This window comes from Mustela nigripes, chromosome 4, assembly GCF_022355385.1.
Source record: "Mustela nigripes isolate SB6536 chromosome 4, MUSNIG.SB6536, whole genome shotgun sequence".
Taxonomy (NCBI): domain Eukaryota; kingdom Metazoa; phylum Chordata; class Mammalia; order Carnivora; family Mustelidae; genus Mustela; species Mustela nigripes.
In genome coordinates, this window is record NC_081560.1 from 177229235 (window position 1) to 177248886 (window position 19652).

The 19652-nt window shown below is 35.4% G+C and overlaps 1 protein-coding gene across 3 annotated transcripts in view; it reads left to right on the forward strand.

Moving 5' to 3' along the window:
- The window catches only part of ATRNL1 (attractin like 1), an 806361-nt gene that overhangs the window by 381310 nt on the left and 405399 nt on the right, over positions 1–19652 (forward strand). For all 3 annotated transcript variants that reach the window (XM_059398662.1, XM_059398665.1, XM_059398663.1), the window contains exon 26: positions 18469–18547. In XM_059398662.1, coding sequence (XP_059254645.1) covers positions 18469–18547 — 79 coding nt within the window. The remainder of the gene's footprint in view (positions 1–18468; positions 18548–19652) is intronic.

The following is a 19652-nucleotide window of genomic DNA, read 5'->3' on the forward strand; positions in this document are numbered from 1 at the left end:
CGATCTGCCGATGGGTTTTCAGGTGTTTGCAATCTTTAGATAAGCTATCTAGCTGATCTCCGGCTAGCTGAAGTAGTCTCAGCCTGCTACTTCTCCGCCATCTTGACTCCTCCCCCCCAGGGCTACCAATTTTTTAAAAAAAATTCTGTTTCAGCTGAATTCGTGGAGTTTAATATATAGCATTTTATCATCCTGCAAGTCAAATAATTTTCTAATTCCTTTTATGATTTCCACTTGAATTATTTAGAAGTCTATTTTTGAATTTCTAAATGTGTAGGATTCCTTCTATGTGTCTTTTTATTGGCTTTTTCTTCAGTCAGTAAAAGATCTTTATGATATTTAGGTATTTTGTTGAGTTTTTTTCTGTTGTCAAATATAGGATCAACATTTGTAGATGTTGCACTTACTTGATAAGAGTAGAGTTTCTTAGATCATTGGATTCAGGATTTTATAGATGGCCCATTAGGTAAAACTTGTTAGTTTTTCCTGCATGTTCATGTTTCATGTTTTATCTACATATTATTAAGTGAGATTTATTACTGTGTCATTTATTACTTGTGCATTTGTCAACTTTGGTTTAATATTTTTCATTTTAATATTATGGCTTTAGGTGTAAACAAGTTAGAATTATTAAATTTTTCTTATGAATTTTTGCATTTTTCGTTCAACTTTTATATTATGATAAAACACACATAAAACTGGCCTTCTTAACTATTTCTAAGTGAATATTTCAGTGATATAAAATATTTTCATATTATTATGTAACTATCACCACTATCCATCTCCAGAATGTTTTATCTTTCACAACTGAAACTCTATGCCATTAAATAATAATTTCCCGTCTCCTTTCCTCAGCCCCCTGACAATTACCACCAGCCTTCTGTCTCTATAATTTTGAGTATTCTAGTACACTTTATAGAAAGTGTCACAGAATGTTTTTACTTTTGTGACTGACTTATTTCTCTTAGCAAAATGTTCTCAGGATTCATCCCTATTGTAAAATGTATCAATTTCCCTCCTTTCCAAGGCTAAATAATATTCCATTGTATGTAAATTCCACGCTTTCTTTGTCCATTTTTCTGTTGATGGACATGAGTTATTTCTGTCTTTTAGCTGTTGTAAATAATGCTGCTATGAACATGAGTGTACAAATATGTATTCAAGACCTCACTTTCTGTTCCTTTCTGTAGGAACTCAGAAGTGGAATTGCTGAATATATGGTGATTCTGTTTTTAATTTTTTGAGGAAACTTCATACTATTTTCCACAGTAGTTGTACTATTTTACATTTTCACCAAAAGTGCACAAGGATTCCAGTTTTTCCATATCCTCACTTACACTTGTAATTTTTTTTGTTTTTTGACAGTAGCCACCCTAATGAGTGTGAGGTAGTATTTTATAGTGGTTTTTATTTATTTTTCCCTAATGATTAGTGATGTTTAGCATTTTTTTATGTGCTTAATCATCAATTACCTATCTTCTTTGTAGAAATGTCTGTTCAAATCCTTTGCCCAGTTTTGAATCTGGTTCCTTGTTTTTTTGTTGTTAAGTGGTAAGAGCTCTTTATATATCCTAGATATTAATCCCTGATAATTAGTCAGCTATATGATTTTCAATTGTTTTCCTCCACTAAATATCCTGCTTTAACTCTAATGATAGTTCCCTTGATGAATAGATGTTTTTAGTTTTTATGGAGCCCATTTTGTCTATGCCTGAGCCTTTTGTGTTATATCCAAGAAATCATTGCCAAACAAATGTCCTGAAGCTTGTGGCCTAAATTTTGCTCTACGAGTTTTATCATTTAAGCTATTGTGTTAGGTTGTTGATCCTTTTTGAGTTAATTTTTTGACATGGTATTAAGTAAGGGTCTATCTTTATTCTTTTGCATTTGGATATCCATTTTTCCCAGCACCATTTGTTGAAAAGCCTATCCCTTATTTATTGAATGGTGTTGGCACCCTTGTCACAAATCATTTGATCCAGTATGTGAAGGTTTATTTCTGGGATTTTTATTCTATTCCATTGGTTCTATATGTCTATTTTTATGCCAGTACCAGACTGTTTTAATTATTATAGTTTTATTGTAAGTTTTGAAATCAGGAAGTATGAGTCCTCCAACTTTGTCCTTTTATTAAGATTATATTATATTGGGGCACCTGAGTGACTCAGTGGGTTAAAGCCTCTGCCTTTATGCTCAGGTCATGATCCCAGAATCCTGGGATTGAGCCCCGCATAGAGCTCTCTGCTCACCGTGGAACCTGCTTCCCCCTGTCTCTCTCTGTCTGCCTCTCAGCCTACTTGGGATTTCTTTCTCTGTGTCAAATAAATAAATAAAATCTTTAAAAAAAGATTATATTATATTAACTTGCTATTTAGGTCCTTGAGGTTCCATATGAATTTTAGGATGAATTTTTCTATTTCTAAAAAACAAAACAACCCCTCCCCACAAAAAAACAAAAACAAAAACAGAAATATTGTTGGGATTTTGATAGGGATTGTGTTGTATGTGTAGATTGCTTTGGATAGTATCAACATCATTACAGTGTTGATGTTAACACCATTATAGTATTAAGTCTTCAAATCCATGATAATGAGATGTCTTTCTATTTATTTGCCTTTTGTTTTGGGCAATATTTTGTACTTTTTATTGTACAGGTCTTTCAGTTCCTTTTTAAAGTGAATTCCCAAGTATTTAAACCTTTTTGATGCTACTGTTAATGGAGGTGTTTAGTTAATTTCTTTTTAGATTGTTTATTGTTAGTATATAGAAATGGAACTGTTTTTTTGTGTTAACTTTGTGTCCTGCTACTTTGCTGAATTTCTCTATTAATTCTAAGTTTTTTTGGTGTGTGGAATTTTTAGAGTTTTCTATATATATGTTCATTTCATTTGCAAACAGGTAACGTCTTCTTTTCCAAGTTAGATGCCTTTTATTTCTTTTTCTTGTTAGTTGTTCTATGTAGGACTTCATTACCATGTTAAATAGAAGTGTCAAAAGCAAGCACCTTGTTTCTGATTTTATTTTATTTTTTTAAAGATTTTTAAAAATTTATCTGAGAGAGAACCTGCGCGCTTGCATGCATGCGCAAGTGGAGGCAGGGCAGAGGGAGAGAATCTGAAACTGACTCCCTCGATCCCAGGATCCTGAGATCATGACCTGAGCTGAAATCAAGAGTCGGATGCTTAAGCAACTGAGCCACCCAGGCACCCCTCTTGTTTCTGATTTTAGAGGAAAAGCATTTAGTCTTTGACTATTGAGTATGATATAGAAGCTGCAGCAAATCATCCAGAAGATCTAGCTAAGATATTAACAAGGCTACACTAAACAACAGATTTTAATGAAGGTGAAACAGCCTTATTTGGAAGAAAGTGGCTTCTAGGACCTCCGTAGCTGGAAAGGAGGAGTCAATCATGACCTGGCTTCAAAGACTCAAAAGAAAAGCTGAATGTCTTGTTAAGGCTAATACAGCCAGTGACTTTAAGTTGAAGCCATTGCTCATTTACCATAGGGTTTCCAGTTCCAGGCAATACTGAATAAACATAAAACCCTTTCTATTTCCCACTGATTTCAACGATAAAACCTGGATAAAATGCATGGATAGCTATTTGATAGTTCTGAAAAGTATCAGTAGGGAGATCAAGGAAGACCCAAATTCAAAGTGCCACTAAACCTTTTGGGAATTTACCATTATTTTCTTCTGGTATCCCCTGACTTGAAACTTAATGCAGGCTGAAACCTGAGAGTGACTACTGAGGTCTAGACAAGAAACATCATGGAAACATCCCCTAGTTCTGAGTTAGGGCAAGGAAAAGGAAAAGGAAGCTCTTAAAACTCAGAGTGAACGTGGAGACCTCCCATTTTTTCTCTCTCTCCCTAGTTCACTCACCCCCACCCCCAAATCCCAAGCAGTCCTACAACAGTAACATGGCTGGAATGAGAAGTTGCAAGAACCAAATCTCCAAAGGAGGGGAATCTTCCTTTACATACGGTAGAGCTGTGGTTACAAGAGGGCTAAGACATATGCCATTGCTTTTTCCTTTCCTCTGTCCCCTAGCCCAGAATGCGGCACATTCATGGAAGTGAGCAGTTTCTGGCCAAAGGATGACAAGTGGTGCCCAGAGAATCAGGAAGGATCTGGGAAATGAAATAACAGAGAGAAAGTCATCCTATAAAGTCACTTATGACTTTATGGGATCACTTTTCAGCAGCACAGGAGAGGATCTGATCCTAATTAACATACCAAAGAATTTGAGACCTGACCTAATGGTTAGAACTCTGTCCACACCGCAGACTGAACCTGAAGGGCAAGACTCAAATAGTACTGAAAAGGTTTTGGGTGAATTGTAACCACAGCCTACAGATGGCTAAAACAAAGTTTTGCTATAGGGAGTATCAACATTCTCTATAGAATATTAGTGACCCCGGTCGCTCAGGAAAGTTAATGTAACAGGAGAGAATTCTGCAGTAGAGGGAGTAGCAGAGAGGTCTGGGATGGAAGTGGGGCCATTCTTAAGTTTTGTTAGCAAAGTCCACAATTGTCAATGTTTATCGCTTTATGATAAAAACCTTTTCATAATGTTTTGGTGCTGGATCTACTAACCATGCACATGGTAGAAAAATAACATTAGACTCTTAGCTCATGCTAAATATAAAAGTAAATTCCAGGAGAAAGGGAAGACAAGGATATATCTAGAAGATGAAATAGGAATTCTTCTTCATAACTTTAGAATAGGGAAAATTATACACAAAGCACTACAATAAAATTAAACTACTGTAAAACTAAAAAGTTTTGTCATCAGAAGATATCCACAGTATTATAAAAAATCTAGCTTCCCTGTGGTATAAAATATAACTTGCATAAAGGACAAAGGTCTTATATTCACAATATATGACTCATATAAATCAGTAAAAACAGTCTGAAACTGTAACCCTTCCCTGCGAAAATGGTGAGAGACTTGGACAGGCACTTCACAAAAGAGGATATGATATCTAAGTGACTAACAAAACATAAACATGTGCTCAATTTAATTTTTACCAGGGAATGCAAATTAAAGCCACAATAGAATACAGCTTACTATATCCTCATCAAAGACGCTTAAAATTAAAAAACAAAACAAGAACAAATGTAGGAGAGGATGTGGAACTCTCAAAATTTCTGGTAGTCTAGAAACTGGAATAACAACTTTGAAAACACCTTGACATAATATTCTAAAGTTGAATTGACTCATACTTCGTGATCCAACAATTCTATTCCACCAAAAACCACATAAAAATAGGGCATCATGTTTTATGTAACCAAACCCTTAGAATATCCTAAATACCCAAAAATAATTGAATAGAGAATATAGCCATTTAATGAAAAAATATGGGGTAATGAAAAAGAACAAATGACTCCTACAAGAACGATATAGAAGTCACTCACAAACATAATGTTGAACAAAAGAAGCCAAAAACAAAAAAGACTAAATACTATAGGATTTCACTTGTATGAAGTTCATAAATATGCAGAACCAAACTATAGTGTTAAAAATCAACATGTGAGCTACCTTTGAGGAGGAAGGAGTGGGTGAATTGCTATTTCTTTATTGGGGTGTTAGTTACATGGGTATATTATCTTTGGATAGTTTGTTGAGCTGAATGCTTGTGATTTCTCTGTGTGTATTATGTATTGATGTTCTGGGAAAGTTTTTAAAAAGAGCATTTCCTACTTTTAAACTATTAAGGAAATTTTATAATTAAAATATTATTTCCAACTACGTGATTTCAAAAAGGTATGCCTTAAATAAAGATTGAGTTTAGAAAGGAGAATTGTATACAATGATCTTTATCATTTTTTTGAAAATTTAGAAGATTAAGATATTATCTAGGTAGGTTATTTGTAGCAGGAGGAGTTAACTAGGAAGATCTTCCATATTAGATATTGTTTGTCCTTTTATTATCTTGCCAGGGAGGCTTGAGAGCACTGTACTTTTTGTAAAATATTTGAAGGAAGGATTGAAGAGTTATCAAAGATGCTTTGTAGATTTTTAAATGTGTTAGTAGTTTGGAGGAGGCTCATTTGGTTATTTTCCTATGAATTTTACAAAATGGTATCTGAAATTGATTTTATGTATTATTTCTCAGGCTTAATTTAACTTCTTACATATGACTATAAAGCAGTGATTTTATTTGGGCGGGATTGCTCCCTCACTAGCTTCATGGGTGGGCTAAAACCCATTTATGGGTAGCCTTCAATAGCCAAATGCTAGGTGAAGATTGAGCATATATAATGGTATATAATGTGAGTCCTGAATTCTTGCATCCATTTTTGTTCCTAAGTGGGAAACAAGCCTGAGGATAGAGCTGAAACACAGCTAAATATATAGGTCAGAGAATCAGAGAACAATGTAGTTAGGGTGCTGATTAGTCCAAACCTGGGAGTTATTTTTCCTTTTGACTTTGGGGAGTGCCTGGGTCTGCTTGGGCTGTCATACCACAGACCGAATGGCTTTAACAATAGAAATTTTTTAATCTTACAGTCCTGCAGGCTGGAGAATCCAGGATTTGAGGGCTAGCATTGTTGGTTTCTGGTTTGAGAATTCTTGATTTGCAGATGGTTGTCTTTTTGCTCTGTGTTCACATCGTCTTTCCTCAGTGCATGTACATGGAGAGAGAGTGCAGGCTCTCTGAGGTCTCTTTTGGTAAGGACACTAATTCTGTTGGCTCAGGGTTCCATCCTTATGATCTCATTTAACTTTAATCACAACTCAAAGTCCCTATTTTCAAATATAATTGCATTTGGGGTGAGGGATTCCACATATAAGTTTTGCAGGAACATAATTTGTCCATTGCATTCTGCCTCTGGCCTCCCATGATCATGTTCTTTTTACATGACAAATGCATTCATTTTTTTTTTATAATTTTTTATTTTTTATAAACATATATTTTATCCCGACAATCTCAAAAGCCTTAACTCATTCTAGGAGCAACTCTAGAGTTTGACGTCTCATCTAAACACCGTCTAGATCAGGGACGCCTGGGTGGCTCAGTTGTTGGGCATCTGCCTTTGGCTCAGGTCATGATGAGCTTCACATGGAGCCCCACATGGAGCCCCACTGCATCGGGCTCTGCATTGGGCTCCCTGCTAAGCAGGAAGCCCACTTCTCCCTCTCCCACCCCCTTCCCCATTCTGCTTGTATTCCCTCTCTGGACGTCTCTCTCTGTCAAATGAATCTATAAAATCTTAAAAAAAAAAAAACACTATCTAGATCAGATATGGCTGAAATTTAGGATATAATTCATCCTGAGGCAACGTTTTCTCTACCTGTGAACTGTGAAACCAGATAACTTAAATGATTCCAAAATACCATGGAGGTGCAGGCATAGCATAGATATTTTCAGTTCATAAGGGGGTTATCTGAAGAAGAAAGAGGTAACTGGTCCTAAGCAAGTCTAAAACCTAGAAGGCAAATTCCTTCAGATCTTAAAGATTTGAAAATAATCCTCTTTGGTTCTGTGCCCTACCTCCAGGTCCACTGGGGTGGCAGCAGCACCACACAGGTCTACCGAGTGTCCCTGCCCTTTTAGCATGACGAGGTGGCCCTGACCTTGCAGCACTGTGCTGAAGCTTTGTCGCCAAGACACTGGTTAGTGGCATCTTGGTCCCCAAACCATAGGTGGAACCCGTCTTGCCCTTATAATCTCTGACTTAACTTCAGGGCTACTTCCTTTTCTTAAAGGATAAAGCATGTTCCTAACTGAATAGCATTATGGTTCTGTCCCGTAGAATCTCAAGAAGCCTGACAGCCTTTTTTCATCTTGTCCTGCTTTCTCTGTTCCCTTTAAACTTACAGTGTCTCTGCTGGTATAATCCCATCTCTATTCCTGATTCTGTGGAGATGACTAATTAAATCCCCACATCATACCCATGAGCTCCTCGTTAAAAATCATTGCTCATCCACATCCTTTGTGTTATCTTCAGAACAGGACTTCTCAGCTTTTGCGATATGGGTTGGCGGAGAATTTTCCAAATCTCCAGGTTCTGGTTCTTTTGTTGTAAACAATTCCTTCCTCAAATCAATCTCTCCTCTTGTACTTAGCTATAAGCCAGAATGCGGTCCAAACCTACATCTTCAATTCTTTGCTTAGAAATATTCTCTGCTAAATTTAGTTTTATAGCTTTCAAGTTCTATCGTCCAGATAACACTAGAACACAATTCAGCCAACTTCTTTGCCATTTTATTTATTTATTTATTTGTTTGTTTGTTTGTTTTTAAAGACAGAGAGATAGCTAGAGCAGGAACACAAGACAGAGGAGTGGGAAAGGGAGAAGCAGGCTCCCGCTGAGCAGGGAATCCAATAAGGGGCTCAATCCTAGAAGCAGACTCTTAACAACTGAGCCACCCTTCTTTGCCATTTTATAACAGGGATGGGCACAGGGTGCCTGGGTGGCTCAGTTGGTTGAGTGTCTGACTCTTGATTTCGGCTCAGGTCATGATCTCAATGTCCCGGTATCAGCCCCACCTGGGGCTCTGTATCAGTGGGAGTATCCTTGAGATTCTCTCCCCCTGCTCACTCCTCCCCCACTCATGGGCATGCACTTGCACTCTCTCTTTCTCTTAAATAAATAAATCCTAAAAAATAATAATAACAGGAATGACCTTTCTTACAGTTTCCATTAACCTGTTTCTCATTTACATCTGAGACTTCACCAGAATGGTTTTTAACATCCATATGTATATCAACATTCTGTTTGTGATTATTTATGTATTATCTAAAAAGATAGAGACTTTCTCTCTAGCTGTTCTTGATTCTTTCAGAGCTGTCACCAGATTGCCTTTAATATCCATGTTTCTTCAAACAGTCTCTTCACAGCAATCTAGGCTTTCTTTAGCTCCTTAAAATTTCCCCAAGCTCTACTCATTACTCAGTTCCAAAGCTGCTTCCACATTTATAGGTTTTTTGTTACAGCAACACTTACTTCATGGTACTGAAATCTGCCTCTGTTCATGCTGCCATAACACAATACAATAGACTAATGGCTTAGACAACAGAAATTCATTATCTCACCATTCTGGAGGCTGGAAAATCCATGACCAGGATGCTGGCATGGTTGGTTTCTGATGCTTTCTCTGTTGGCTTGCAGATGGCCACTTTCTTGCGTGTGTTCATACGGCCTTTCCTCAGTTTGTGCTCACTGGAAGAAGAGAGAGTGGGAGGGAGACAAGGAGGGAGAGCAGGGAGGAGAGAAGGAGAGGCAGGAAGGGAAGGACGGAGGGAGGGCAGGAAAGCGGAAGAAAGGAAGGTGGATAGGAAGGTAGGAAGGGGAAAAGACATGAAGGAATGAAGGAAGGTAGAAAGAAAGAGAAAAAGAAAAAGGGAAGGAAGAAATAGAGCTAGAGAGCCCGCTGGGGTCTCTTCTTAGAGAATGATCCAGTTGGATCAGGGTCCCACCCTTATGACCCCATTTAACCTGATTACCTCCTAAATTTCCTATCTCTAAATATGGTCACCTCGGATGTTGGTCTTCTGCATAGGAATTTTGGGGTAATACAATTTATTTCATAGCAGGGAGTATGAAATCCATTTAGTCCCAATACTTTTTATACTGTTTTGTGATGGATTTCTGTCTCTTGCCCTTGAAATCATTTTAACTGGCAGTGTATCCCAAGGTATAATTAATTCTTGCTTTAACAATCCTCAAAAAAAGTGTACCAGTTTATGACAACATATTGCTTTTCCACTTTTACCCACTAGGCTTTGTTGATTTTTCATCATTCCCAACTTAATAACTGAAACAAATTTTAAAAATGCAGTTTTTATTGTATTCTAAGTTGGCAATTTATTTTGTTATTATTATAGTTGGTAAGAAAAAAGACATCCCCAAGTGTTAGGAAGGTATTTTTAAACCCTTAAAAGATATTTTTTGGAATAGCAATTATTAGGAGGTAAATTACCTTTTAAAATTATATGTTTCTATATTTCAACACAATTCCCTGGTTTGTAACATTCTTCAATGAAATAAAAGATTAATATGCCTAAACTATCTTTTAAAATATGTATTTAAGACTTGAATTTTATGATCAATTAACCTCAAATTGCTATAAAATAGTGACAATATTATCTCTTTTTGCATTTGGCCAACTAGATTACCACCAGAGGATATTTCTTTGTCACTAGAAACCTGCTTTACAATATAACCTTATACCACACTGTGTTACTTTTATTGAATTCTTTTTAATTTTCGCTAAATGAGAATACCTAATGAGTTCCATGGTTTTTCATATTAAGAATCCTTTCCATAATGACCATTTTATGAAGGTTAAAATCAAATTACTGAAATATCTCTCCCTAAGTTCCTGTGCTTTCCTTTTTTTTTTTTTTTTAAAATCCCTGCAGCTCATGTACTTGCTTTTTTAAATATTTCTTTTCTTTTATGTTTTTTTCTGTTTCCATTAGGAGTATTTTACTAAAGGGTATTGAACCTTTCAGATCTTCTGGCATTATTATACAGCAGACTTTATTAAAAAATGAAAGCCCAATTATTCCTGCATGCCCCCCCCCATATCTGTTTGAAGGAGCAATAGGAGCTATTGTAGAATATGCTATAAAAAATATGAAAGAAAGTAGTGAAACTAGTTTTTCTCTGGCAGAAGTGCCACATAGTGGATTAAAGGATGTTAATGCTTGATGTTGCCTATTAAGACTTTTGACTTAAGAAATATATTAAGGAAAACTTACTAAACAGATAAGCCCAGAAATCTTAGTCACTTTATTGAATAAAAGTTTATTTCTCACCCGGCATCCATTGGGCATAATGGGAACCAGTGAAAGAACAGGGTGGTGTGCAGGGCACTGCTTTCCAGGATTGTCAGTAGGGACTGGGATTTTCTGGTAGTCACAAAAGGATGAGTTTTCAACAATGCTGGGTAAATATGTTAGGTGTTTTTAGTTTTTTGCTGTTTAATAAAACAAGTGTTCTCAATAAACTGGTTCTGTTTTAGGTAGATTTTTTAAAAAGAACTGTAACTTTTATTTGCACTTTGGTTTATTAGGAATTAAAAGCATTTATAAACATTACCTTGATAAAAAAGGTAAAATTGACAAATAGGACATCTAATGTCAGAAACAATTAATAGTTTTTTAAAATCAGTTAAAGAACTAGTTCCATTCATTTAACAAAACCTTAATGACAACTACTATGTGGCAGGAACTGAGATATATTTTCCTGGGTTTTTAATATTTATTGGAGATTATTAAAATTTTAGTAGAAGAATGTTTTTTGACTATTTTTTTGATTTTGCCTACTTGTTTGCATCATGATGGTTTCTCTTACTTTTACTGAAAACATAATATGAATTAATGTAGAAAGCATTTGCTGCAAACCCCTGAAGTATATGTTTCCACTTCACAAGAAGGTGAAATTATAAACAAAATATTATATTGGGCATTTTGCATCATTATAAAGATGACACTTTTTAGTTGAGTCATGATGTCTAGATCACAAAGAATTTAGGTTCCTCATGGAAAAATTAAACCAGTCTTCAGCAGCTTGAACTGAATTGTTATCATGCATGTCACTGTTTTGGAGGATCTACTGTGAATTACAGATCATTGAAAAAAATGCATTTTGGTACTTAAGATGTATTTAATTACTAAATGTAAATGAATTTTGATGTGTGTAGTATTATTGTCTATTATTACACGTATTTTGAAAGGAACAGTTGGTAAGATTTGTTGTTGGATTCGGTACAGGGATTTTAAAGATGAATATGCTTTTACATTTTACCGGAAAAGTAGTGGTAAAACAAGGAAGTTAGGAGAAAGAGCGGACTTGTAATTTTAACACTTTTGTCACTTAGGTGACTTACTTAAATTTGCCATGACTCAGTTTTGTTATCTTTTAAATAAGTACATAACAGTATACATAGCATATTATGTGTGTTTTTGGTAATTAAATAAATACGGGTAAAACATAGAACATAGTGCTTGGTACATATTACTGGATGGATGTTGGGTTTTTTTAATCATTATGAATGTTTATTATGAGTTCTGCTTTGGCACAGTAGGTTGGAGGTGATACATTTCTTATGTTAAAATATTTAAGTATGTTGATGGGACCAAAATTCAGGTAAATGGATCCTTGGTCTTTATCTGAAGTATTAATTCCTAGTACCATATTTGAACAGTTAAAGTTTTAATCTGGGGTGTAACAAGGAAAGTGGAATCACAATGGTAATGATTCAGACTGGAAGAGGGTTTCAAGCTATGATTGGCGTATTGAGCTGGGAAAACCTTTGTTACTGGCAGGGGGCTGGGCTTCTGTATTGTAGGGCATTTACCGGCATTCCACTAGATGTCCCCCAAATGGTGAAACCAGAATGTCTCCAGGGACTACTGAATATCCCCTGGAGCACAAAACTCTCCTGATTGAGAACCAGTGAACTAAGGGCAATCCTGTAGGCTTTTTTAAATATATAAAGAAGCTTTAGCATATGGAAGAGGAATACACTGATGCAGTGTAAACCAGAAGACAGAAGGAAACAGCACTGTATGGATAAAAGTTAGAAAGCTTAATAGAAGAACAATGTTATAGATTGAGCTAGCTAAAAATAGAATGAAGAATGCAGTGACTGGCGAGTCAGCAGCTGTTCAGTTTAGATGAGTGTTTAGAGGCAGTATCACAAAGTTGTGCTGTGTATTTCTTTCCTGGGAGGGTGTCTGAATTAAATCTCTTAGGTCACCTTTAATAAGATCCTCTCTTTTGGGCAGGTGTAATGATAGCGGTTTGTAAATCATTCCAGTTGAGGCCATGAGAGTTGAGGCCATGAGGATAACTGAGCTCATTCTCTCTGAGAGCAAGAGAAGGTGACAACAGGGTGTGAACTGGGTTTTAGGGAATGTCCATAATTTAAAAGAGGGAACCTGGAATGCAATGTACCTCATTGACCCTCTACTACTGTGTCAGGAAGGATGAAGGAAAACCAAGAAAATTAAGGACTTTCTTTGAAAAAAAATTAATGAAATTGATAACCACCCTAGCAAATTTTATGGAAAAGAGGAAGGACCCAAATAAATAAAATCACAAATGACAGAGGAGAAATAACAACCAATATCACAAATACAAACAATTATGAGAGACTATTAAGAAAAACTATATGCCAACAAACTGGACACCTGGAAGAAATGGATTAATTCCTAGAAACATATAAGCTACCAAAATTAAAATAGGAAGAAATAGAAAACTTGAACAGCCCCACCAGCAAAGAAGTTGAATCAGTAATAAAAAAATCTTTCAACAATCAAAAGTCCAGGGCCAGATGGCTCCACAGGCAAATTTAATCAGAGATTTTAAAAAAGAGTTAATACCTATTCTTCTCAAACTATTTCAAAAAATAGAAAAGGAAAATTTCCAAATTCATTCTATGAGGCTAGCATTACCCTGATACCAAAACCAGATAAAGACACCACAAAAAAAGAGAACTATAAGCCAATATCTCTGATGAACATGTATGCCAGAATTCTCAATAAAATACTAGCAAATCAAATCCAACAAGTACATTAAAAGAATCAATCACCATGATCAAGTGGGATGTATTCCTGGACTGAAGATGTGGTTCAATATTTGCAAATCAATCAATGTGATACACCACATTAATAAAAAAGAATTAAGAACCCTATGATCCTTTCAATAGATTCAGAAAAAGCATTTGACTAAGTACAGCATCCATTTATGATAAAAACCCTCAACAAAGTAGGGATAGAGGGAACATACCTCAACATCATGAAGGCTGTATATGAAAAACCCATAGTTAATATGCTCAATGGGGAAAAACTGAGAGCTTTTCCTCTACAGTCAGGAATAAAACAAGGATGTCCACTCTCACCATTGTTATTTAATATAGTATTGGAGTCCTAGCCACAGTAATCAGAGAACAAAAAGAAATAAAAAGGAGCCAAATCAGCAAGGAAGAAGTCAGACTTTCCCTATTTGCAGATGACATGATGTTCTGTATAGACAACCCTAAAGATGGCACCAAAAAACTTCTAGAGCTGATACACAAATACAATAAAGTTATAGGCTGCAAAATCAACAAAATCAATCAAATGCATACCTGCATTTTGATACACCAAAATAAAGCAGCAGAAAGAGAAATCAAGGAATCCATCCTATTTACAATTGTCCCCAAACTGTAAGATACCCAGGAATAAACCTAACCAAAGTACTCTGAAAACTATAAAACACTTATGAAAGATATTGAAGATAACACAAAGAAATGGAAAAACATTCCATGCTCATGTATTTGAAGAACAAATATGTTAAAGTGTCGGTATTACTGAAAGCAATCTACATGTTTAATACAGTTCCTATCAAAATACCAACAGCACTTTTCACAGAGCTACTACAGTCCTAAAATTTGCATGGAACCACAAAAGACCTCAAATAGCCAAAGCAAACTTGAAAAAGAAAAGCAAAGCTGGAGGTATCACAATTCCATACTTCAAGTTATATAACAAAGCTATAGTATACTGGCACAAAAATAAACATATAGATCAATGCAACAGAATAGAAAACCCAGAAGTGAACCCACAACTATATGGTGAGTTAATCTTTGACAAAACAGGAAAGCATATCCAAGGGGAAAAGGGTCTCTTTAACAAATGGTGCTGGGAAGACTGGACAGCAACATGCAGAAGAATGAAACATTCTGGACCATTTCCATACAGAAACACAACAGTAAATTCAAAGTGGACTAAAGACCTAAATATGAGATAAGAAAACATTATAATCTTAGAGGATATTACAGATAGTAACCTCTTTGACATGGCTATAGCAATTTCTTACTATATATGTTTCCTGAGTCAAGGGAAACAAAAGCAAAAATAAACTATTGGGATTTCATTAAAATGAAAAGCTTCTGTACAGGGAAGGAAATAATCAAAAACTCACTGCATAGGAGAAGATATTTGCAAGTAACATATCCGATAAAGGGTTAGTATCCAACATATATGAAGATCTAATAAAACTCAACACCCAAACAATAAATAATTGAATTAAAGAATGGGCAGAAGAAATGAATTGGTATTTTTCCAAAGAAGATGAACAGATGGCCAACAGATACATGAAAAGATGCTCCACAGGGAAATGCAGATCAAAACTACAATGAGGTATCACCTTACACCAGTGAGATTGGCTAAAATTAACAATACAAGAAACAACAAGTGTTGATGAGGGTGTGGAGAAATGGGAACCCTCTTACACTGTTGGTGGAAATGCAAAATGGTACGGGCTCTGTGGAAAACAGTATGGAGGTTCCACTGAAAGTTAAAAATCGAACTGTCCTATGAGGAAGCAGTTGCACTACTAGGTATTTATACAAAGAATACAAAAATACTAAATACAAAAATACCAAGTTGAAGGGATACATGCACCAATGTTTACAGCAACATCATCTGCAAAGAGCCCAAATGTCCATTGACTGATGAATGGATAAAGAGGATGTGGTATATGTATGTGTGTATACATAATACATATATATAATGGAATATTACTTAGCTATAAAAAAGAATGAAATCTTGCCATTTTCAGTGATGTGGATGGAGGAAGAGAGTATTATACTAAGGGAGATAACTCACAGAATGACAAGTACCATATGATTTCACTCATATGTGGAATTTAAGAATCAAAACAATAAACATAGGGGGAAACAGAGACAAATCTAAGAACGGATTCCTAACAACCAAGAATAAACTGTGGTGAGCAGAGCGGAGGTGGACGGGATGGGATGGGTTAACTAGGCAGTAGGGATTAAGGACGGCACTTGCCGTGATGAGCACGGGCCGTTGTATGTAAGTGTTGAATTAATAAATTGTACACCTGAAACTAATATTACACTGTAGGTTAACTAACTGGAATTTAAATAAAAATTTTTAAAAAGGAAATAAAGTTTTAAGAAAGTTTTAAAGAACGGATGTCTAGCATTATCAATTAAAAAGTGGGAGTCTGTTAATAGAGAAAAGACCAGTTTATTTAATATGTAGAAAGTCAGGGTGAGGAAAGTATCCTCTAAAATACTGCATATTTTATAAACATTGATCATTATTGATACTAACAACTTTGTGTGTCTATAAGCCAGATGCTACATTGCGAGGGGTTGAACAGGACTAGGTTGTGAGGAAGTTGACATGGAGGTGGCTACATTGAATACTTGCTTGATAAATTAGAGGAAGTCATGGGCTCAATAAAATAAGGTTGTTGTTTCTATTTTTCAGGAGATAATGGGACTTGGGTACTTTTGGAAATCTAAATTAAGATGAAGTAAAAAGAAAGAGTTTATAAATATTAGGGGGGAGATAATTATTAAAAAACCCCAAAGACACCATACTAGTTAAAAAGGTTAGGGTCACAGACTTTTTTTCCTTTTTTAATCCTCTTTATTTGATACCGGATAACAGATTAGATAATGCAAATGGAAATACAACTATTGTGAGATTGTATGCAAAATGAGAGTTCCCAACAGTTGTGGAGGAGAGAGTTTCAGGCTTAAAAGCTAGATTTGAACTTTGACTCTACTGCTCACTTGCTTTGTGACAATCAGCAACTTACTTGGAACTTTCTGAGCCTTGGATTTTTCTTTTTGAAAATAAGAATAATATATTCCGCCTGGGAGTGTTCTTCTAAAACCAAACCCATGCTTCAGTGTGAATGAAGTATTTGGCACAGTATCTGAAATGTGTTCAGTGCTCATTGGTTAGGTGCTGGAAATGCCATTTTCATCATTGAAGGATATTCTAAGATCTTCTAGTGAAACAAGGAAAAAAAGTGTATTAAAGAATTAACAAGGGTAGAAAGCACTAAAATTTACACAGCTATGAGTGAATCAATTTAAGAATACAGAGATTATCAATCAAGGATGAAGACCAGGTTTTTAATAGTGACCAGTGACTACTGAATTTGCTCATCTCTGGGTCTATTCGTAGCATAATGTGTGACCACAGAGGAGAGGGAGGAAAAACAGTGGTACATGGTTGGAACCAATGAATCAGATCCACATGATTCTGGTATTTTGAGATTTGTTAGTCTCAAGTCACTACTAACAAAGTAACCTGCATTTTAATATCTTGTTGCATATTATACTAAATATGTGTAAACACTGTAATTGAATTGTTTCTTAGTGTAAACATTACTGTATACTAGGTTTTCTCTATTTAAGTGTGACTGTTATGTTGGACTGGATAGTTCTTTGTCATTGAGGACAGTCCTATGCCCTGCAGGATAGTTTAAAAAGCAGCATCCCTGGCTCTACCATCTGATGCAACTTGTACCCCATCAATGTTGTGATAATCACACATATCTCCAGACATTGCCAAATGTGCCCTGGGGGTGAGTAGGGAACAAAATTGTCTTCAGTTGAGAAATGCTGGAATATTCTCATATCTAAAATAGTTACCAATAAGATAAAATGAATGAACCTGTGTGAAATTTAGATTTATACAATTTCCAGCTTTTATGACTCAATAGCAATTCTAAATAGATTTCTGTTGCGTATAAGACCAACACAGCTATAAACTCACAGTCCTTCTGGCAGGGAAAATCTTAAAGATAGACTATATTGTATAACAGGAATATAAATAATTATTCTACATGTATACTTTGTTTTTACTTGAGAACATTTTTTTTTAAAGATTTTATTTATTTATTTGACAGAGAGAAATCACAAGTAGATGGAGAGGCAGGCAGAGAGAGAGAGAGGGAAGCAGGCTCCCTGCTGAGCAGAGAGCCCGATGTGGGACTCGATCCCAGGACCCTGAGATCATGACCTGAGCCGAAGGCAGCGGCTTAACCCACTGAGCCACCCAGGCGCCCTACTTGAGAACATTTTAAACACAGCTAATTTATCCATTTTTGGATATTTATTTTTTAAATAATTAAATATTTACCAAGGCAGAATGGTTAGTTCTATATATTTTTAAATTCTGTACAGGATATGGGGAGTTAGAGAGGAGAAGGGAGTTGGGGGAAATTGGAAGGGGAGGTGAACCATGAGAGACTATGGACTCTAAAAAACAATCTAAGGGTTTTGAAGGGGTGAGGGGTGGGAGGTCGGGGTACCAGGTGGTGGGTATTATAGAGGGCATGGATTACATGGAGCACTGGGTGTGGTGCAAAAATAATGAATACTGTTATGCTGAAAATAAAAAATAAATTTAAAAAATTCTGTACAGGGGCACCTGGGTGGCTTAGTGGATTAAGCCACTGCCTTTGGCTCAGGTCATGATCTCAGGGTCCTGGAATCGAGTCCCGCATCTGGCTCTCTGCTCAGTGGGGAGCCTGCTTCCTCCTCTCTCTCTGCCTGCCTCTCTGCCTGCTTGTGATCTCTGTCAAATAAATAAATAAAATCTTAAAAAAAAATTCTGTACATATTCTTGAATATTTCATTACATGTTTCCAGTGTATTAAGCACAAATTACTTGTGTTTTATTTTCCAGTTGTTTTTTATCCTTATTGCTGGTAGCTGCAGTGGTGTGGAAGATCAAACAAACATGCTGGGCTTCTCGACGGAGAGAGGTATCAGTAATATTGCTTAATCTTTTGTTTAAAGATCTGAGTAAACATGAATCTGTATTGCTTAATTAACCTGTGTCACTCACGTACAGAGTTTCAAGTCAGCCTTACTCATTAAGATTGAACAAATCGATCTAGAATTTTTAAGCTTTACAGTAAACTTTACCACTGTCATTTAAGTCAGTATCGGTAGAAATATTGGTTAATTGCAATGTTAATTGCAAAGTTATTTCATTTTAAATAGTATTAGAATTCATATTGAATTTATGTCTTAATACTGTTGATTAAATGATTTTCAATCTCTTTAGGTAGTTATAAAAACAATTTATTTTTATAAGTATCTCTGTTATAATTTAAAAGAAAATTCTCAGTGATAAATATTTAATTTTGGCTTTTACCGCCTAGATTTTTTTAAGTAATCAAATCTTTACCATTTCATGATTATCTGGTAATTCAAGTATATTGAAATGTACCTCAATTTGATACATCTCTGTGTCAGAATTAATCATTTATGTTCCCTCTAATTCTAAAATTGATAAAAAACTGTAGTACTCTTGCAGAATAACTAATGATATAAATATATTAGATAGTTTCACAACTTTGTATATATTAGTCAATTGAAAGGAACAAAACAATATAATAATCTGGGAGTATAAATGTGCAGTAGGTTTATTGTTCTATACTTATATATTGAAAAAGCAAGTTTCTGTTTTTATTAGTATTATAGTCTATGAGTATTAATATTACCATACTGTTATTAGTATTAAAATTATTCTATTTGCTGTTGCATTTTGTGGTATATTTTCTATATATAATTTTGTGCAACAGTATGAAGCAGTAGTATAATTGCTTAACATCTTTTTCTCCACATACAAAATATTATATTTGAAGATTTAAAACTAATGCAGAGTATTCTAAGCTATATAGTTAGTGAATGAGATGATTGTTCTTAATTATTCTTCAGTTTTCAAACATCCATGAAAACTCAGTGTGTGCCTATAATAAGTTTGCCAACTTGACAGCTCTCCCCCAGAAATAAATAATTTATCTCAATCATCTCTGTCTGATTTTCAGTATATGGCCAATGCAACATCAGTAAGAATATACT